Source organism: Schistocerca serialis, chromosome 2 (genome assembly GCF_023864345.2).
Source record: "Schistocerca serialis cubense isolate TAMUIC-IGC-003099 chromosome 2, iqSchSeri2.2, whole genome shotgun sequence".
Taxonomy (NCBI): Eukaryota; Metazoa; Arthropoda; class Insecta; order Orthoptera; family Acrididae; genus Schistocerca; species Schistocerca serialis.
In genome coordinates, this window is record NC_064639.1 from 811910176 (window position 1) to 811933283 (window position 23108).

Below are 23108 nucleotides of genomic sequence, written 5' to 3' on the forward strand. Positions count from 1 at the left end.
ATGACCTCGCTGTCTGGTCTCCTCCCCCAAACAATCCAACCCCCTTACACCGGTAGTATTCGGCAGCTCCAGTACCTAGGCGGAAGAGAAGAGGCTTGCACAGAGTATCTTGAATAAGTGAGCACTACAACAGCAGTAACAAGCGGCGCTAATGAGGGGTACTTGCAGGGTGTTTGAGAACGTGGGCACGGCCCGCGGGCTGGTGGGGTGCGTGCGGCGACTGCGGCTGGGCCAGCAGACGGTGGTGCTGGAGGAGGGCGGCGCGCTCGTGCTGCGCTCTAGCGGCGTGCGCCAGTGCGGCCGCAGCCCGTGCGCCCACCTGCCCTGCCAGAACGCCGCCACCTGCTCGCCCACCGGCGACGACACCTTCCACTGCGACTGCCCGCCGCAGTTCACAGGTAATCGCCTCCCTCACTCTCCAACTGAAACTGAAACGGCCACAATCCGCGCACCATTACGGATGTGCGGCGCGCGAAACAAATTTACAGGTGCATTGCTCCGTACAATTTATTCGGAAACGTTTTTCGGCAGATCCAGATTAATCTTCTGCGTTGCTACACTACAGCGTCTAAAAAAGGTCGTCCACTTTCCATTGACAACGAGGCGGGTTAAAATATTTCCCCTTCAAAAAGCCTCTCTGTTTCAACCACCAGAATGGTAAATGTTCACCACACCAGCCAGGTGCTAGTAACTTCGCTAATAATCTTCTCCATACAGCAAACAAGATAACTGTTGGATGCCAAAGAGGAAAAAAAGACACATAAGAACAACGACGTTTTCATTTTCAGTATTAACATGCGAATATTGTAGCCTGTTCGTTAACCAACACTCCTACCTAGCCAATCGTCACTCACTTTGTGTCCTTTCCTAACAAGCTCGCTAAACAGAGCGAAACGTCTCTGTGAAGTCGTTTCATAAGACGCTTGTCGAATTCGGTACAACCTATTCATTTTACTATCTGATTTTAGCTCATTTCATGAACTCTTCCAGAAAGACTGAGCACTCAAATAGGGCCTATTGATTATTATATGTGTGTTTTAATGTCGGTTTCGGTTTTTTTGTGGGAATCGCTGAATTGGTCATCGTTTTCTGGGAGCAGACGATGTTGCTTCTCGTTCAAAGGAGAGCACAGGATGACCAACTTAGCTTTCCAAGACCTGAACAGAGAGGTTTACCCATCTTAGTCGAAGGCTGTTTTTGTGTGTGAGGTTGGTGACGGAGGGCTACCCCTCTGGTAGCTTCCGCTGCACGGGGAGCTAGGTAATCTCTAAAGAGAAAGGGGCACTCTTCGGTGAACGCTTGGTGAGTACGGATCGTAGCTCTTAACGGGGGTTTAAGATGCTAGGAATCAGGTTGAGTTAGGACTTCGTTATGTTTAACTGGTGAAATACTTAAGAACTTTAGCTTATCTGAAGCGTGTGAAGCGAGTAATTTTTTTTTATGATTGTTAATCTTATATTTTGTGGAAATTGCTTTTGTCTTTGTGTGTCGATTTTGTGCCACGTGTTTGGTAATCAATGACCCTTCTGGTTCACCACGGCACTGCAATAGGCTTTATTTTAAGAGTTTGCTTGTTTAATGAGCTACAATTTCTGCAAGAATATCTGCTCTTTCGTGCGCTTTCTACAAATCAGCACAACAGTTTGAGTCAGAATGCACCACGTGCTCTAGTTCGGCCGTTTGCATGCAGCAGACTCAGTATGTTAAATTATTATCGCACAGCCTTGTGTATTGATTAAACCTCTGTCCAGAATAGAGCATGCGTAGATTCGTAATGCAAATCTCACTTAGATATTTTTATGGTATTAATGCAAAGGAGATGATAGTATAATTGTCTCCTACCTCCGTCTTCTGTGTTTCTTCTTGCTGCAGTTAAATTGTGCTCTGTTTCATTCTCACGTAATTCTTACTTAAATATTTCGAGTCAGACACCAGTTATGTGTAGTTAGGATGTGCAACCAAATATTTAGTTACAATGAATAATTTACGTGAAAGATAACTTCTTTCGTGTCGATCTTACCCCCTTACTCTGATTTCCATTCCTGAATTAAACAAGTTGCTTCATGCACGACATGGAGTGTTATTTATCTGGGTGCTTAAAGAAATTTGCGTACTTGTAATTAAATTATTAAAGTAATTAAAATAATAATTTTCCAGCTCCGTTTTCTTCTAAATGGTTAGGAAGGGCTTGGGCTGGTGGCGACCCTGAATTTCTGAATTTTTATCATTATTTGTGTCAGAGAAGCAGCTGGAAATGCGAGATAACGTATATGGGTCGATGAGAAACGTCGTAAACATAGTAATACGTTACAAGAGTATGCAGAATTCCACACATGCCCACGGGAAAGCACTTGCGAAATCTTTCAATGTTTCTCGTACTGGCAAAGAGCTTTATCATAATTCACTTCCGACTTGATTCTCTTCCGCACCACTTGGATCATGCCAGCGTCTGTCCACTGACTCTCGATTTTGCGAGCTCCCAGATGTTTCGATAAATTCATTTGCAGACAATATTTTTCAGCGATTCTCTTACATTATCAGAATTTACTATTTTCTGCTTCCACTAATCGAATTCCTTGTAAAGGGGGGGGGGCGTTATGTTGAAAAAGATATTTCCAAGAGGTCCTGGAAGTTAATATATGCAAACTACGCCCACTGATATTTGAACACAAGGAAAAATCTGTGAAATTTGCGCTTAATATTGCTGGGAATAGCTTTCTCAGTAAGTCCCAGACTATCTTTATCCAGAGCGTCCTTGCCCACTGGGAATGCTGCATGTGCCTGTAGTGAGGTGCTCTGCCGCCCTGTGCGAGCAGATTGCATTCAGAGAATCACTTCACTGCGAAGCCTGGTGTGAAATACAGGGTGACGCTGTTAAAAGTAGCCCCCCCCCCTCCCCTCTAAATGCGATTACAATATTTCGACTTCTGAAATAAACAGCTACAACAACGGACAGTTTTATACAATAATCGATTGTTAGCATTCTTCTGTCAGCGTTGCAGTTTATTTCATTAGCGAAGTTAGACGTTTCTCTTTGCGGTCTGCGAAATGACTTTCTCGATAGAAGAGATAATTAAAATTGTGGAAGCGTATGTGAAAACAGGTTCGATTAAGGAAACTCGTGAAATTTTCGGGGTCAGGACAGAGGAATACCAGCAAAGATAGCAGTACAGAGTTTGACAAAAATTGGCGCACATAAAGATCTGTGTAAAATGTAATACGACAAATAATGCCCTCGGCTCGCATACCAGAAGTTAATGCAGACATTCGCCGAAGAATTATTCAGAGCACAAAGTAGCCTACAGATAAACTGTCCCAAAAGGTGCATGTACTTAGGTGGAGTTGCCAGCGGATATTGAAAAGTCTTGAATGAAGCTATATCGATTGACGGTTGTGTAGCAATTACGGGAAGATGACGGTCTGAAACGTATAGATTAATGCACGTGGCTTTTGAATAACATGAACGATGGTTTGTTAGATACTTTCCATTATATCATGAGTGATTAAGGGTAATTTCATCTTTCCGGTCACGTGAATTCACGAAGTACAGAGCAACGGAGAACCCTAATATTTTGTGTCAGCAACCATTCCATGACGAAAAAATCGGCGTTTGGTGCGCTGTAAGAGGAACGCACATCATGGAACCGATTTGACACTATCCTCCAAACGGCTACATAAACTGAAATTATTGACAGATTTTGTGCACAACCCTGAATAAGAATGACAGTAATGCTTCTTCAAGCAAGATATGGCAACACGCCACACGTCTAAAATATACCCGGAACGAGTCCATGATGTCGAGGTCAGATGTGGTCAATCATAACCAAGGCGACGAATGACTGCCCTCAAGTTCCCATGTAGTGCAACATCAGATCACTGTCAAATCCGAATGTCCCTCTAACCTGGACATTTCGTGATTCGACCAGGCAGTCAATAGGAAACCCATAGTGACGCACTTTTCAAACTCTGTCACGGGCTGATAACGCTGACACATACGAGTATGTAGCATCTCTGTGTTCCTCACAGTGATCACTCAACACCTGACACTCTTCATTCGGCTTATGCACCTACCAGGCGTGGCAGAAACATTACAGCAACAATACTAAAACTCTGGTGGTAGTTTCATCTGTCTTAGAGTAACGCAGTTCTGATCACTTACATACCAAGTTGCACTGCCTCCCGAGCATGCCTCGTGTGTACTTCACTATTTTGTCAGGCATTGAGGATCGGATTCACAATTGGTTTCAATTAATTCAATTTCACCATGGTCCAAGATAATATCGAATGAAGTATAAATAGCTACACTACTTTCATGACTCTAGAATAAGGAGTCGGAGACTGAGGAAGAATAAATCTGTGTGGTTGTGCTGTGCGCTGTGAGTACGAAGAGTCATTGCAAATGCGTTCTCTGCAAAAAGGACAAGCATTCCTACTGCACGCTGTTTATGCTCCTATTGAAATGGATTATTCGCAGCTTTTGCACATTGCCTATAGGAATGCATATACACTACACTACAGCGTTCAATGGACACGTTATTACCAATGCCAAACCACAAACTGTCTAAACACACGAAAAAACATGCTATATAGCGTGTTCCACAAGTTGACAGACAAAGTTTGATAGACGATACATTACACACAAACGGAATATTATCGGAGAAGGGGGAAACGTTTGGGAGAAGAAAAATAAATAGTTACAAAATGTAGCAATAGAAAGCGCTGAAAGCATCATTATTTAATAGTGGTCGACTACAAATGACAAATGAATTATACAACAATGCCTAAGGTGTACGTTCGTCGTTAAACAAACTGTACTATTCAGAGTGCATGGGTGTACAGGTGTGACACTTATAGTTACAACCATCCACCACGGCAAGGTCATACCACATCGGATGGGAAAATCGGTTTTTAATTGTCCTGAGGACAAAAACAGCATAAAATGCATCACTCACATCGGTGTTTGATTGTCCTGAGGCTAAAAAACCGCCTAAAAAGCAGCATCAATCACATCGGTTTTTAACTGTCCTGAGACCAAAAACCACATAAAAAGCATCAGTCAAAATCAAATCGGATTACTAATTTCAAAGTTGAAATCGAGATACAGCATGTTCCACAACTGATCGAAGTGTTTCCAGGTTCACTTTCAGAATGTGCTGCGCAGTGCATGCCTTCAATGTAGCTAAGTTTGCAATCAGAACACTGGGCACAACATCTTTCAGATTGCCCTACAGCCAGAAGCCACACGGATTAAGATCAGGTGATCGGGATGATGAGGTTGTAAGGAAGTAGTGGCTGATAATTCTACCATTTCTGAAATTGCGCTTCAGCAGCTGCTTAACTGCATTTTCAATGTGCGGAGGTGGGCCATCTTGCATAAACATGATCCCATTCACACATCCACGCTTTTGGAGAGCTGGAATGACATTTTTACACAAATGACACTCATAGCGCTTGCCAGTGACGGTACAGGTAACAGGACCAGAAGCTCCTGTCTCTTAAAAAAAAAATTGGGCCCTTTGATGAATGATGCCGTAAACCTGCATCACACAGTGACTTTTCCAGGATGAAGTGGTACTGGTTGATTTGCGTGTGGATTTTCCGTTGCTCATATTCGACAATCTGTGTATTGACATATCCTGTCTTATGAAAGTGTGCTTCGTCTGTCCCCAAAATCTTCCGAGGCCAATCAATGTCCACTTCCATGCGAGCAAGAAATTCTGTGTCTCTCTTGCTGGCAGGTCAGCAGGAGGCGACTCGTGCACATGGGTGATTTTGAATGGATAGCGAAGAAGGATGTTCCGTGTATTTTACGCACCGCGCTCTCGGGTATGTCCAGTGTTCGGGCAATTCTCCGTGCACTACACGTTTGCACACCACCACTCGTCTCCTCCTGCATTGTTGTGGCCACTACTTCCACTGATGTCAAATCCATGTATTTCCTCCCTCTACCAGGTTACACACCAAAAGAACCCGTCTTTTCGAATTTCTGAATCATTTTCTCCAGACTCACGGCAGTTACCGGACCAACACCTTTTTTCAAATTCTTCATTGTCCGGAACTTCTGCAGAGTGAAGAGTGCACAGTCATAATTCTTATAATACAGCTTTGTAAGCAGAGCGCGATCCTGCATCGAGACAGTCATGGCGAACGACGCAGACGTGAAAGGAGGAAAAGCTGTGTAACCGGCGTGTTTATACCAACTTCATTGGGTCGTGCCCATGACAGATGGTTTCGTTTATGTATTCTGACAGATATAGCGTCATCTATTGATCAATTCACACACTATTTTTTTCTTCTACCACACGTTTTCCCCCTTCTCCGATAATATTCCGTTGTAATTTGACGTCATTCCGACCATTGGTGTTATTTCTACAGCGTTCTGAAAGTTTATCTTTAATTATAATCACTCTTTATATATCACGTTTTATAAAATTCTTATTTGAATTTATAGAATGTTTTCAGACAGTGTGCCCTCATACCACTGCACCACCGACCGTTAAACTCTGCAACGCCAAACGCATAACTAAATTATGCACCAGAAAGTAATAATACACTATACTAAACATTGTGTTACCGTAAAGAAATTTTTAGTTGTTCATTCCGCATCACAGAATATCAAGTACCTCAAAGTTTTGCAATATCGGTCAAACACTGGTTTTCTGTGTTCTGCAGGTCCGTACTGTGAGAGCAAAACCAACTCATGTGCTTGGAGCCCTTGTGTGGCTGGATCATGGTGCGAAGTGTCACCTGAAGGAGGTTTTACATGCAACTGTGGACCGACAAGCATAAAACTTCCCTGCTATGACTGTGAGTATTAAACAAATTAAAGAATCTTTAACATTAGAGAACTTGCTATTACTATTAATTATCCATCTGTCGAGAAAAAGAAACTGTATTTTCAAGCAAATGTAGTGCTGCAGAATGAGATTTTCACTCTGCAGCGGAGTGTGCGCTGATGTGAAACTTCCTGGCATATTAAAACTGTGTGCCGGGCCGAGATTCAAACTCTGGGCATCTGCCTTTCGGAGGCAACTACTCTACCAACTTTTTTTTTTTTTACTCATTTTGTTCGATATAGTTCGTTGCGTTTGGTCGGGGCGGACGTCACAAGACATCCGTTCAAATTGATCGTTGGTTCCTTGACTCGGTTTTTTTTATTGCAGAGAGCACGCAGCCCTCTAACCGAACACGCTGAGCTACCGTGCCGGCTATCCAACTGAGCTACCCAAGCACGACTTATGCCCCGTCCTCGCAGCTTTATTTCTGCCAGTATGTCTCCGCAATATCCTTGCTTTCAGGAGTGCTAGTTGTGCAAGGTTCACATGAGAGCTTCTGTAAAGTTTGGAAGGTAGGAGACGAGGTACTGGCAGAAGTAAAGCTGTGAGGACGGGGCGTGATTCGTGCTTGGGTAGCGCAGTTGGTAGAGCTCTTGCCCGCGAAAGGCAAATGTCCCGAGTTGGAGTCTCGGTCGGGCACACAGTTTTAATCTGCCAGGAAGTTTCAAATGCAGTGCTGCATAGTGTTGTAACTCGTATAATGAATGCATACATTCTGGCCACAGTTCACATAACGAAAAAAGAAGTTTAGGGTTTAGCGATCGGTCATTAACAACGTGTTTAGAGACGGCGAAGGAGGAGACCAAGGTGGAAAAGATGGGAAAACTTCAGAAACGTTGATCTGGATGACTGTATGGGGCTTTACTCTTCCTCAATGTGGGTCCAGTGTCTAAACAACTGTGCCTACTCACTCGGTCGTACATATAAATCTTCCAAAGGGAAACTACACTTGTTGTGGCTGAAGGAACTTTTTCAAACATTTGGACGCTGGCAGGATTGAAGAGACAGAAACTCAGAATATTTTCAGCGAGGAACCTAACATTACGGTAGTAGTGCTCCACGGATCCAACAAATGGGCTTTCAATAAGTATGCAACATATTCTTGTTCTGGAATCGAGTTGGTTTTATTCAGGATAACAATTCGCCGTACTCCCTATTATTCTCCACTCTTTCGGCTACAAAATCATATTTTTCAGTATAATATCCATTGAATGTGATGGCCTGAGGACACCTTACTAGGAAGGCCTGCAAGCCCGCACAATACCACTCTACTGTTCGACGTCGAGCCAACGTCTTGCTGCATCAATGACCTCCCAATAATTCACGAACTGCTGCCCACGGAGTGCATCCTTCATTGGACCAAACTCGTTGACCTGTATGGTCTTCTTTTAGGTGGCAAGAAACCAGCGGGCACACGTATTTGAGTACTCAGACTGGTGGACCATTGTGTCGGCGCTACGGGCAGCGACGTCCAGTTGTGCAGCGACGTGTTTGAATTTGATCTGTTGGTCATCTCGAGTAAGAGTGTCCGCACGTTCCAACATTGCAGGAGTCATATCTGTGTGCGGTTGGGCAGCATGCGGGAGATCTAACAGGTTTGCGTGACCTTGTTGCGTTGATGACAAACGCTTCACCCAACGACTAACGTGCTTTGGTTTATTACTAGGTCTTCGTTCACATTCTGCAAGCACCTATGAATATCTGCCAAGTTCTAGTTTTCCATCAAAAGAAAGTCAGTGGCAGTTCTCTGTTAGGAACGGCCGTCCATTACGGTAGTCATTTTGAAATGTTCAGCTGTGTGAGAAATCTTATGTTCAAATGGTTCAAATGGCTCTGAGCACTATGGACTCAACTGCTGTGGTCATAAGTCCCCTAGAACTTAGAACTACTTAAACCTAACTAACCTAAGGACATCACACACATCCATGCCCGAGGCAGGATTCGAACCTGCGACCGTAGCGGTCGTGCGGTTCTAGACTGTAGCGCCTTTAACCGATCGGCCACTCTGGCCGGCAGAAATCTTATGTGACTTAACTGCTGTGCTAAGGTCATCAGTCCCTAAGCTTACACACTACATAACCTATATTATCCTAAGGACAAACAGACACACATCCATGCCCGAGGGATGACTCGAACCTCCGCCGGGACCAGCCGCACAGTCCTTGACTGCAGCGCCTTAGACCGCGTCATTTTGAAGACCACATTCAGCGATGCTTTCTATCAGAACTCCATGAAGCTATAACAGCTGAAGCGGGAATATTCCACGATGCCAAAATGAAATTGTAGATTTTTTTCAATCGAAACTGGCCGAGAGAAAAGTATAAACTCCAACAAATTACCCATAAGAAATCTAGTATTCATTGATGGTTGTTGAGTACATCTGTGCCATTGCACCTCTTTGTCTTTTGTATTATTTTGAACCTTCAGGAGTTCTTTGAAAAGACTGTTTTCGATGCATATTCATACTTCGTATTATTGTTCGTGGGAGAAGAAATAATGGTAACGACAAAGAAAGTAATTAATGTATGTCGGTCTCTGCTGGAGTTCCTGGAACTGACGTCAAATACAACTATAGTAGCACGCATCGTGAAAGTACTTTTACTTTAACTGATTTTCTCGTAAAAAAAAAAAAAATACTGTTTCATTCCAGTGAGCGAGTTCCCCAGTTACGGTTGTGACCAAAATGTAGTAGGAAAACATTACCTACTGCTTGTATTTCGTTGTGTAAATAGACATTTTAAAACTTCAGGAGTTTTGTGAGAAGTTGCTTCCATGTTGAAAAACGTTCAAAATAGCATCCCCATCAAATCCAAATTCTGATAAACCTATCCCGCAAATTTATTCTGGCTTGCTAAGCAGGCACATGTTATTTGTGACAGTCATCTGCGATCACTTAATAAAGCATTATTTCCGTTTTGATGTTTCTTATTAATATCAGGCACTTCGAGTACAGCATCAGTAAGTCAGGATTGAGAATGAACCAGTTGAACTAATTGCCGAACATATTTCGTGCAACAGTGACCAATTTGCTAACAAACACTTAATGTAATTCTTTTACGATTCGCTACAAAAGAACAGCTGGTACCAGTTGCAAGCCCCTTGCTAGTAAAACTATAATCCACCACCGTTGTCTAAAAGAAGACGCGACTGTCGTTACTGGCATCTCATGCTGAGGTCTGGGTCCGATTCTAGTGACTAACTGACCTTTATTGGGTGGAAATGTCTAGAGCGGCCATATGAGAAGATGCTTGGTATATTAGGTAGCGGAATTGTCACTCGAGTCGCCGAAATGGTGTTAAATTGAAAGGATTGCTCTCCCCCGCAAGTCACACAAAATGTATCTGTTTCAAACAAGGCTGACGCCAAGGCACACACTTTTGGTCGGATTTTTATTCTCTAACAACGGTAATTATCTTCTCAACTTTACGTTTCAACTCTGATTTGACGTGGCTGAAGTACCGAGAGCTTTGTATTAACTGTTGTTCAACTGTATAGCTTGGTAATCGCGTACTGCAGTGTTATCACAGCGGCTGACGCAGTAAAGTGTATGATGAATTAAGCGCCTCGTTATTTGTTATCGCTGAACGCCTACCTTCCAAAGTATGAAGGCATCGTATGTGAAGCCTAAGTGTATTTCACTCCGTAATTTTGGCGGAGATACTGCGATGCGGACTGTGAACGATTACATGGAGTAATGTTAGACCGAAATACTGGAGATGATCAATCCTAGGCTCCGCTCGTAGACAGCATCGGTTCTTGGTTTACTGACAGGAACGTTCACTTGCGAGCGTCTATTGTGAGTAGAACATTCGGTGGATGGTTACTGAGTTAAATACACTACATATGATTTTGAAGTGTCGGAAGCAGAAACAGAGGTTCACATGACGAGACAGATAACGCATCTCTCTCAGTCCGATCAGGCCTTGAAAGGCCCAATGGTACCGACCGACTGGCGTGTCATCCTCGGCCAAGGCGTTACTGTATGCGGACAAGGCGGCATGTTATCAGCACACCACTATGGTGTTAGTTGTCCGTTTCCGTGACCAGAGCAGCCACTTCTCAGTCAGTAGCTCCTCAGTTAGCATCGCTACGGCGAAGTGCACTCTGCTTGTTAACAGCGCTCGTCAGACTTGAACAGTCACCAATCCAAGGGTTAGCCAAGCCTGACGGCGCTTACGTTTCAGTAACTGCTGTGTCCTTTACTGTTTCCGTTATTGTTTCTTGTCCACTGTGTGGTAGTTAGTAATAATCTCTCCTCTGACACGTAATAATTTAGATAGTGTTAAATTGCATATAATTATGGTTTGTATTGTTTAAGTATTTCTGTACTATTTAGATATGTGCCAGTAGTTTTAACGATCGACATTTATCATAAAGAATGTTCTCAGCAGTTGAGGATACGTTTCCGTATTTAACATCAATAGTGTACAACTCTCTTTCGTATTAGTTAATTAGTACTGAGTTCCTAAGAAAGAGTTAGTTTAATTCTCTGCCATTATGGGATGTTTTATTCAGTATCTGTACTATTGAACTTGCTCTCAATTAGCTTACAGTAAAACAATTCTGTTTCTTAGTATTCAAAAACATTTTTGTGTACAGTATGTGATACTCATCTGAATCTAACTTAATTATAGGGCCTGTCTTCCACAGTTGATGCCGAAAATCAGGAAGCATTTGTGCCAGAATTTGATGGGAACTCGTTCATAGAGCTTCCTAGGCTGGAAGGTGTCGGCAAGGCTTTTGCTATGGAACTGTGGTTTCTGACAAGAGCGGTGGATGGTGTGCTCTTGTACAGCGGTCAAAGACTGGATGGAAAGGGCGATTATATAGCCCTAGTTCTTGTCAGTGGCTGCGTGCAGTTCCACTTCGAACTTGGCAGTGGTCCAGGAAAAACAGTGTAGGTAAACAGTTGACCATTTTTCTTTTTAAACTTACAGCAAATGTTTTATTCATAATATGAGAAAAATTAATTCTATTTAAAAGTAGTAAAATTTAATTAAGAGAAAACAGAAGAATATGAATCAGTTTGCATACAATTGTTAATTGTGCCTCTTCATCAAGTTTATGTGTCAGTCGAACTTACCGCATCTGCTTTAGATCTTTTAACAGATAATCCCAACTGAAGGCAGGTACTACTATTCCCGAGTCTTGTTACTGATGTATGAATGACTTGAACTAGCAAAATATAACCTTCGTTTCATTTCTTGTTGTCATGATTTAACTTAATCGCAATCGTATTATCGATATAATAAGTAACTAATACTCACAGATCTACATCAGACTACAGCATGTGTGGATTAGTAGTTGCCGGCCGCTGTGGCCGAGCGGTTCTAGGCGCTTCAGTCTGGAACCGCGCGACCGCTACGGTTGCAGGTTCGAATCCTGCCTCGGGCATAGATGTGTGTGATGTCCTTAGGTGAGTTAAGTTTACGTAGTTCTAAGTTCTAGGGACTGATGACCTCAGATGTTAAGTCCCATAGTGCTCAGAGCCATTTGAACCATTTGATTAGTAGTTGATCTGGAAAGAGTTCTCCATTTTAAGGTAGACTGTTTTAGTTGGAGGTATAACAGAAATATGATAAACTGTGTAGATGATCTTGTAACTATACCAGGCGAATATTATATTAACAATGAACTAGAGTAATGTACTGAGAAGTGTTTTGTGGCAATTATTTATAGATATCATAGTCAGTTATCACTCATATTTTAATGCATTTATGATTAGAATTTGTATTGTCTACAAAAATTTACTGTCGTTATCAGCCGACGCAGTTTACACTATAAAGTTTTACAACATTTCTTTGTAAAAGGCATTATTGAAGCATTTATGAATGTCTCCCTTTTTAGACTGTATAATCGTAACATCATGGACGAAACACTGAACGAAACACTGAATATTTTCGTTTTAATTTGGATTACACAATAAACTTTGCGTTTTCACCTTCATCTCCATACCTGGCTCGGAAACGACGTTATAAGGTGGAGGAAGGCCCATACCACTCACAGCAGTACCGCACGTAACGAAGCACTGTCGTATTAAAATCAATCCTAATATTAAGTGCAACCTTTGTAGTTAATCCGTAATTGCTATTCTCCGTAATTAAGAGCCATATCAGTAAAATGTAAAGCAATGTGAAAAAAATCCAAAATTTTATGGCTAAGACCCACAAAGAAAATGACTTTGTTTCGAGTTACATAGCTACTGAAAAAGTCCTTAAAATGAAAAAAATGAAAACATTGTCCACATAGCTGTTCATCAAAACAAAACAACAACAAAAAAAAAGAAAAGAAAATCCTCATGGTCTGATCGACACCATTTACTTGTGATTGTTGGTTCATTTGTTTCGGCTGTAACTAGGCTGAGTAGGCTGTTGTTTAGGTTTTTATGCTCGTTTGCATTGTTAGAATATTCGCTATTGTAGCGTTGGGCAGCTGTATGTGAACAGCGCGTAGCGTTGTGCAGTTGGAGGTGAGCCGCCAGCAGTGGTGGATGTGAGGAGAGAGATGGCAGAATTTTGAGAGCCGACGATCTGGACGTGTGTCCATCAGAAAGAGTAAATTTCTAATACTATATATCAGAATCTTTTATTCAGCTAGAAGTATTGGCGCACGCTGTATTGCAGTAGTTTGAGTAACGAAGATTTTCTTGAGGTACGTGATTCATGAAAGGTATAGGTTATTGTTAGTCAGGGCCATTCTTTTGTAGGGATTATTGAAAGTCAGATTGCGTTGCGTTAAAAAAATATTGTGTGTCAGTTTAGTGATGATCAGAATAAGTAAAGAGAGAAATGTCTGAGTACATTCAGTTTTCCTCAGCTGTTTGAAAATCAAATAACGTAGAGGTTTATCAGCTCAGTAACTGGTTAATTTTTGTAAGGGGACGTTTCACGGAAATATTGTAAATTATAATTCTTTCTTTCAGACTGATATTAATTATTTTTGTCTACCTTTGTTATTGAAAATAATTCTGCTGAATAACGATATGGATTGGATTGGATTGTTTGGGGGAGGAGACCAGACAGCGAGGTCATCGGTCTCTTCGGATTAGGGAAGGACGGGGAAGGAACTCGGCCGTGCCCTTTCAAAGGAACCATCCCGGCATTGGCTGGAGCGATTTAGGGAAATGACGGAAAACCTAAATCAGTATGGTCGTACGCGGGATTGAACCGTCGTCCTCCGGAATGCGAGTCCAGTGTGCTAGCCACTGCTTTAATGACTTAAAGGTTATATCAGCGAGTTCTTACGTTGTATTATTTAAGAAACACGGCTAGTTCAGAATGTAACGTAATCAGAAATCGGTGTGCCATGTACTGTAGTGCCGGGTATTGTATGTTATATAAGACAGCAAAATTAACAGACTGAAATAAGGAAACATTTTGCTCTAAAACTACCTGTATCCTGTGCTTGCTACAGTGTCGCTTCCTGATATTGTGCCTTTGTTTGCAGTACTACAAACGGAATAACTCTGAATCAGTGGCACTCGGTGAAGGTCAGCTACATGGACCGAGAGGGCACACTGCAGCTTGATGACGGCCCCACCGCAACGGGTATGTCTGGAGCGCCATTAAACGAGCTCAATCTGGATCTACCGCTGTACATAGGAGGCCTGCCGTAAGTCGTTCTTCTGTTCGTTTGTTGTTGATACTTTTGTATGTGATGCCTACATCCGCTGTAGAAAAGGCATTAGTATCACGTCACCATGTGCACTACAATCATAGAAATAAAGGGATATTCGATGTCGCACTGCCGTCTCGCATTACTGGATACATTGAACTGCAAAAGATGAGGTGTAACTTCACTATTCAGTAACATAACTTGTAATTGGTGTGGTAGAATGTGTAGTGGTTGATCTTACGTTCTAACTAAGAAGTTTATTCCTTTATCAGTTTATTTCCGTGTATCCTGTACTCAAACATCATCACTCTCTCTACAACACATCTTCAGCAACAGACGTAACTACAGTGATCATGGTGGCTTTTGGGACACCAGTGTCTTTCTTAAGCGTTTGACCAACTCATGTTTTCAAATTAGCCTGAAAAATTAAATCCAGCATCGTAAGGTTTTTGAAGACCAGGAAAAGTGTATCACATTTCTCAGTCCAGCGTCCAATGCTGTTCAGAACACGTCTCCGTTCAAGGTTCCAGTTTGGAGAAAGCCGTGAAGACAATACCAATGAACTGTCGTCTTCTTGAAGTACCATTTACAGCTTTAGCATGTGAAAGAAAGCTGATGTTATTCCCTACCTCGGGTACAAAATAAAAGTAGCTGTCCAGAAATACGATCAGTCATACGATATGTGAGTAGAGGTTTGCGTATGAATCAAATTTTCTAGTGCAGCGTGTGTAAATGTTGATCCCAAGATGCGAACTATGTGTCTGATGATTATTTCAACCTCATTAAAAGCTGAGTCATAGGAAGCAGCCAACTTATTTGGGAAGCGTTCAACTGCTTGCAGATGCGAAAGAATCTTGTCAGAAATTGCATGTACTTTGCTGAAACTGCATTTACTTCGCTCCATCATTTACTTTCATCGCTTCTAATTGTTCCAATCGATCTCATTGCAACTGAAGACATTTTCAGAGTATGCATTTCACTGTAGTACGAGTAAATCGAAGTTATTTAAACAGTTGTATAGTTTGGAATTGCCACATACGAGTAACGTCGTTTCAGTTTTGCTACGCCGTCTAATATGGAACTTCATATAGAAAGTATCTCTCTCGCCATAATTGTTGAATCACATTAGTATTGACGGACGTGAGTCATTCTTTAGTATACAATGTTACACAAAGTGTATCACAAATCCGATCACAGGTCTCTGGGGGTTGTATAGGAGACTTACAAGAGGGCCATCAGAGCTGTTAATCACAGACTTTGATAAGTCTTACATATGTTGTAGAGGGACCTGTCCTGAGAACCTGGCAAACGGCTTTTCGTGCCATGACCTCCAGTTTCCGATAAAATCGATGCTTAAATGTTATGCGTAGCTTCTACACCCATAACATTAACCACTATTCGGCCGCGCGATTGTAGGGCCTAAGGTACACGACTACCACGCTGCGGTTTGGGTTCAAACCTTTTCCAGTATTTTCTCCCTCAGTTTCATCATACAGAATGCCATTAAATAGTGACACCATGCAAAATTATTAAAAAACCGTTATTTTCGTCATAGTAACTGCATTTAAAAAGAATAATCATTACAGCGCAGTTCCTTCAAATGTGTATCCCATTTATTTGGACAGTATTAACAGCTGCGGAAGTATTGCAGGTATAGTCGACAGTGTTAATCCCTAATTTTGAACTCGATTACATAATGAATATCGATAAAACAGAATTCCAGTAACAGTCAACGTACAATAAATTCCTTATAATTTCTAAGACATTCCCGGCGATTAGTTGTCATCTCGTAGAATTGGGTGTACTGCCGGTGATCCGCGTCTTCCCAACACGATATTTTGACGTCGTAATTCGGTGTTTTCATTAGGTGTTTCCTGAGAACTCGATGACGAGCTGACCTTGTCCCATAATTACGCCTGTGCGGTGTATCGCTCCCTATGCCGTCCGCGCCCATTGTGGCTATTTCTGGCGGTAGTATCAGTCTCTAGGCGCTCCATCTTCGGTCCGCGCCCGTTGCGGCTCTCTTCTGAGGTAGCGGACATCCCAAGGCGTTCCGTATTGGGTCCGTGCCCGATACGTGCGATCTTAGCACTGTCGTGGTTTTGTTGAAGTTCCTTATGCTGTCCGCGACCGCGGCGAGTTTCTATCGTGGCCGAGCTATTCACCTGGCTTCTAAACCCGGTATGCGCCTGTGAGGTGCGCTTCCTGCGGCATCCGGCTGCTGTTGGAGCTGCGTATTATGGTGGCCATCCTCCAAGGAGCTTGCTGCCGCCTGGTATCGCGTACGCCGTTCTGTTCCGTTACTTACGCCCTTGGACGTCTGTAGTTCATTCCTGGAGGAGGGAACTTTCTTCCGTTGTTACTGTAGTAGTTCCAAAGCAGGATTCCAAGCATTACTAAGATGATAACCTGCTTCCCGGTTCATCAAGTTCTCTGCCATCTTGGCGGCGAACTAGATCAACCGGGAAGCAGGATATCAGTACTACGTGGAATCCTGCTTTGAAACTACTACAGAAAAAACGGAAGAAAGTACGGAAGAAATTACGGCCGTAGTTTCCCCTTGCTTTCAGCCGTTCGCAGTACCAGCACAGCAAGGCCGTTTTAGTTATTGTTACAAGGCCAGATCAGTCAATCATCCAGACTGTTGCCCCGCAACTACTGAAAAGGGTGCTGCCCTCTTCACGAGCCACACGTTTGTCTTGCCTCTCAACAGATACCCGTTGTGGTTGCACCTACGGTACGGCTATCTGTATCGCTGAGGCACGCAAGCCTCCAATGGCAAGGTCCATGGTTCACGGGGGGAAGGCCTCTTCCCTGTAGATTTATATTCAAAATATGAATCCTGTCACAGATGTCAGCAAAATAGGCCAATATAGATAACCACTGATCATTAGCGAAAAAATTCTTAATGCTTTTGTTTTTATCGACTACAGACTGAATTCCGTAAATGAGTCCACGATCATGTTATGTCACTTTATTTGAAACGGTCCTCTTGATCACGTAAACTGTACAGTTGACAATTACCCGTTTCACCTGTTGGCATCTTTAGTTCTTTTACAAGTAGAGAAACAGTGGTGTAACCAACCAAGTTCAATTAGCTGGAGCAAAATCTACAGGCCTACCGATACATGTGAAAAATTTAAAAAAAAATTTTTATGTGATTAACAGTCATGTATACCAGCCATACATTCCTAAAACATTCCGATGCAGGTATCAACGTTAAAATCTATACAGGGTGTTACAAAAAGGTACGGCCAAACTTTCAGGAAACATTTCTCACACACAAAGAAAGAAAATATGTTATGTGGACATGTGTCCGGAAACGCTTACTTTCCATGTTAGAGCTCATTTTATTACTTCTCTTCAAATCACATTAATCATGGAATGGAAACACACAGCAACAGAACGTACCAGCGTGACTTCAAACACTTTGTTACAGGAAATGTTCAAAATGTCCTCCGTTAGCGAGGATACATGCATCCACCCTCCGTCGCATGGAATCCCTGATGCGCTGATGCAGCCCTGGAGAATGGCGTTTTGTATCACAGCCGTCCACAACACGAGTACGAAGAGACTCTACATTTGGTACCGGGGTTGCGTAGACAAGAGCTTTCAAATGCCCCCATAAATGAAAGTGAAGAGGGTTGAGCTCAGGATAGCGTGGAGGCCATGGAATTGGTCCGCCTCTACCAATCCGTCGGCCACCGAATCTGTTGTTGAGAAGCGTACGTGCATTGTGCAGGAGCTGCATCGTGCATGAACCACATGCTGTGTCGTACTTGTAAAGGAACATGTTCTAGCAGCACAGGTAGAGTATCCCGTATGAAATCATAAAAACGTGCTCCATTGAGCGTAGGTGGAAGAACATGGGGCCCAATCAAGACATCACCAACAATGCCTGCCCAAACGTTCACAGAAAATCTGTGTTGATGACGTGAGTGCTCAACTGCGTGCGGATTCTTGTCAGCTCAGACATGTTGATTGTGAAAATTTACAATTTGATCACGTTGGAATGAAGCCTCATCCGTAAAAAGAACATTTGCACTGAAATGAGGATTGACACATTGTTGGATGAACCATTCGCAAAATTGTACCCGTGGAGGCCAATTAGCTGCTGATAGTGCCTGCACACGCTGTACATGGTACGGAAACAACAGGTTCTCCCGTAGCACTCTCCATACAGTGACGTGGTCAACGTTACCTTGTACAGCAGCAACTTCTCTGACGCTGACAGGGTTATCGTCAACTGCACGAAGAATTGCCTCGTCCGTTGCAGGTGTCCTCGTCGTTCTAGGTCTTCCCCAATCATGAGTCATAGGCTGGAATGTTCCGTGCTCCCTAAGACGCCGATCAATTGCTTCGAATGTCTTCCTGTCGGGATACCTTCGTTCTGAAAATCTGTCTCTATACAAACGTACCGCGCCACGGGTATTGCCCCGTGCTAATCCATACATCAAACGGGCATCTGCCAACGCCGCATTTGTAAACATTGCACTGACTGCCAAACCACGTTCGTGTTGAACACTAACCTGTTGACGCTACGTACTGATGTGCTTGATGCTAGTACTGTAGAGCAATGAGTCGCATGTCAACACAAGCATCGAAGTCAACATTACCTTCCTTCAATTGGGCCAGCTGGCGATGAATCGAGGAAGTACAGTACATACTGACGAAACTAAAATGAGCTCTAACATGGAAATTAAGCGTTTCCGGATACATGTCCACATAACATCTTTTCTTTATTTGTGTGTGAGGAATGTTTCCTGAAAGTTTGGCCGTAACTTTTTGTAACACCCTGTATACTGATACATTGCAGATATCGTAGAATTCGTGACGTTGCCGTATTATGAACCGGAATCACGGCAATATGATGGCCCCACTCATATAAGCTTAATGACAGAGCTGTTTATTGATAATAAAAGCTGCTGAATACACTATTATGGTAAAGGAGGCATATGTATAAACCACTGATTACGAAGCAAACCAATTTTTTTCCACCAGCTACGATCAAACGATTATAACGTTCTTAGTGAGACGTCAATAAAATAAATTAAAACCCATTCAGCGTCACTGGAACTGCGGACAACGCGAAGATATAACGCCCATCTAAAAGTTTCGAGACTCATTTTATTCCTGCCGTACAAGCGACGTTATTCCAGTAGCTACAGTACCTTGGCAACTTGAACAAACGGCTGTGAAGAACAGCTGTGCATTCGACCAGTCAGTTGTGAGCAATGCTAAAAAATGGACATGCGACTGTAGCGTATCACCGTTGTTGTGACAGCAAACCGTAATAGGGCTAACTCACATGGTCAAGTAATTCTCCAGAATGTTTCGAAGAAGAGAAAAGTGTCTGCAAAGTGTGTCCCGTGCTCGTTGACTCTCGAACAGAAACAACCACGGGTGTAAGTCTGCCGTGAATTGATTGAAATGGAAAACGCAGACAATTATTTTCTGGATATAGCAACCAGTTGTGATAAGACATGGAGTTACTAGTAGGAACCTACTACTAAGCGACAAAGCGCAGAATGTCTTTCTTGATACAGTAAATTACCAGCAGCCGTATATATTGTAGAAATTATTTCATGAACTTCTTATATGCATCCAGTTTCGGCATTACATTGATGCCATCTCCAGGCCCCATACGTCATAGTAGTAACATCGCTATACACGGAAGCAGCCATTTAACTGGATTCGTGGATCAAATCGCTATGCAACAGCTCTTGGTGACCAGGCGACATATAAGAAGTTCATGAAATAAATTTCTACGGTATATACAGCTATTGGTAAATTATTGCATCAAGAAATACATGTCAGCCGTTGTCCCATAGTCCATAATGGATCAACAAAGATTAAATGTGCAGATTGGGTCTGTGAAGGATCGCCAAGATAAATGAAGTTGACACGCGAGTTGAACGACAAAGAAGGACTTTCCCGACAGAGTCACATGATTGTGAGAAGGTTCTGTGCACTGTAGTCAAGTTGGGAAAGATTATGTAAAAAACCTGAGGCATTAAAATCAGCATGGTAACTTTTCTATACTTTTTATTAATCCAGTCCCGAAACATTTTGTACTCAAGGGGTGCACTAAAACTATTAAGTAATGATAGGATAGTGTCTATCGTCAGATTACATGTTCCAGTAAGTATGCCGAGTACTCTATACAGGAACATGGAAACTGAATGTAGACGCGATTTTAGCACTATTTAACATCACTGACGGATTTTACTGTTGACGTCGGTTGCAGTCACCCAGGATGGTCCTCAGTTTATTTCATAGACGCAACAGTAAGAACAATGTCATAAAGGCTGATGAAAATTATTTTGTGTTACCTGAGTATGATCATTTGATCCAAACGTGTAGTGAGCAGCTCTTGGTGCTTTAGAAATGTGACTTTCTTCAATTAATTTCAAGTTGTTTGGAGCCTCACTTAGACAAAGTACCGGGTGATCAAAAAGTCAGTATAAATTTGAAAACTTAGTAAACCACGGAATAATGTAGATAGAGAGGTAAAAAGTGACACACTTGCTTGGAATGACATGGGGTCTTATTAGAAACAGCCCATATTGCTAGACGCGTGAATGATCTCTTGCGCTCGTCATTTGGTGACGATCGTGTGCTCAGCCGCCACTTTCGTCATGCTTCGCCTCCCGGGTCCCCAGACCTCAGTCCGTGCGATTATTGGCTCTGGGGTTACCTGAAGTCACGAGTGTATCGTGATCGACCGACATCTCTAGGGATGCTGAAAGACATTATCCGACGCCAATGCCTCACCATAACTCCGGACATGCCTTATAGCGCTGTTCACAACACTATTCCTCGACTACAGCTATTGTTGAGGAATGATGGTGGACATGTTGAGCTTTTCCTGTAAATAACATCACCGTTGCTTTTTATTACTTTGTTATGCTAATTATTGCTATTCTGATCAGATGAAGCGCCATCTGTCGGAAATTTTTTTGAACTTTTGTATTTGTTTTTTGTTCTAATAAAACCCCATATCATTCCAAGCAAGTGTGTCAATTTGTACCTCTCTATCTACATTATTCCGTGCTTTATTCAGTTTTCAAATTTATACTGACTTTTTGATCACCCTGTATATATAACGGCTTATTTTGGACATGATACGTAACTATTGCCAATTGTACACTTTCTTCGAAACACGTGAAACAGTGTTGAACTTGAGAGTCCATGGAGTTTGACAATAAATTAAACTAGCATTTACGCCAACACTTAAGCGATACTTGTAATTGGTACACGAAGTCTACCTCTGTTGCCGGCAGGGCCACAATGTACACCGGCGTGATCCCGCTGCCCAACTTGGTGGGCGCGGTGCAGCGGCTGGTGGTGAACGGGCAGATCCTGGAGAACCTGGGCGAGGGCGTGGCCTCCGTGTCCAGGTGGGCGGGGCCGCCCTGCACGGCGCACACGTGTCTGCACGGCGGCGCCTGCCAGCCCAGGCTCAACTCCTTCCTCTGCCGCTGCCCGGCGCGCTTCCGGGGACCGCGCTGCCAGTACGTCGGTAAGCACACCAGGGAGCCGACTCGTACACTACAGCCCTAACAGGCCACTATTAGCAGAGAAGCACTAGTGGCCCACTCGTGACGTCAGAGGTTTTATGAACCAGGCAACTGACGGCGTCACTTTTTAATAAGAGCTCACTTCTGCACGGAAAGTAGTTAGCTGAGAGACTGAATTCGTATGCAGGTGTACTTCTCTTCTCTCTTCTACCAGGTGTACCGATATGAAATTAGCGTTAAGATACAAACGTGTCGATAGGGAACATTTCTTGTGAACGAGCCTTAATTTTTTTTGTTTGGTTGGTATCTGTCAAAGATATTTAGTATACATCAAGTCATGGAACAAACAACATTATGTGTTTTCATCGTGTTAACAATGTTGAATTTTGCACCAGAAAGTGATGATTTGCGGAAAGCATAAATTTTTTGTTTGCATTTGAAAAAAAGTGCTGCAGAGTCGCATCGAATGCTTATAGAGGCATATGGTGATCATGCTCTATCAGACGCAACATGCAAAAGATGGTTTCAACGGTTCAGAAATAATGAGTATGATGTAAGAAATGAAGAACGTGGAAGACCATCAAAAAAGTTCGAAGACGCAGAATTGCAAGCAATATTGGATGAAGATTATACTTTGAGTCAGAAGCAAATGGCAGCAATGCTAAATGTTGCACAACAAACAATCTCTGACCGTTTGAAAGCAATGGGAAAGATCCAAAAGTGTGGAAAATGGGTGCCGCATGAATTGAATGAAAGACAGATGGAAAACCAAAAAACCATTTGTCAAATTTGGTTCAAAGACATGAAAGAAAATCAATTTTGCATTGAATTGTTACTGGCGATGAAAAATTGATTTATTTGAAGAATCCTAAACGGGAAAAAATCATGGGTTAATCCGGGACAACCATCCAGATCGACTGCAAAACCAGATCGATTCGGCAAGAAGACAATGCTATGTGTTTGGTGGGATCAGAAAGGTGTGGTGTATCATGAGCTTCTAAAAACCGGTGAAACTGTGAATACTAATCGCTACAGACAACAAATAATCAATGTGAACTATGCATTGATCGAAAAAAAGACCAGAATGGGCCAGAAGACATGGCAAAGTAATTTTTTTACACGACAGTGCACCTGCACA

General features: G+C 42.6%; 1 protein-coding gene across 1 annotated transcript in view; it reads left to right on the forward strand.

The window, feature by feature from the left end:
• The first annotated feature begins 304 nt into the window (after nucleotides 1–304).
• LOC126456443 (agrin-like) overlaps nucleotides 305–23108 on the forward strand; it is a 36046-nt gene continuing 13242 nt past the window's right edge. The window contains exons 1-5 of the mRNA XM_050092193.1: nucleotides 305–398; nucleotides 6673–6807; nucleotides 11471–11733; nucleotides 14283–14447; nucleotides 21734–21972. Of these exons, the coding sequence (XP_049948150.1) occupies nucleotides 6802–6807; nucleotides 11471–11733; nucleotides 14283–14447; nucleotides 21734–21972 (673 nt within the window). The 5' untranslated portion in view covers nucleotides 305–398; nucleotides 6673–6801. The remainder of the gene's footprint in view (nucleotides 399–6672; nucleotides 6808–11470; nucleotides 11734–14282; nucleotides 14448–21733; nucleotides 21973–23108) is intronic.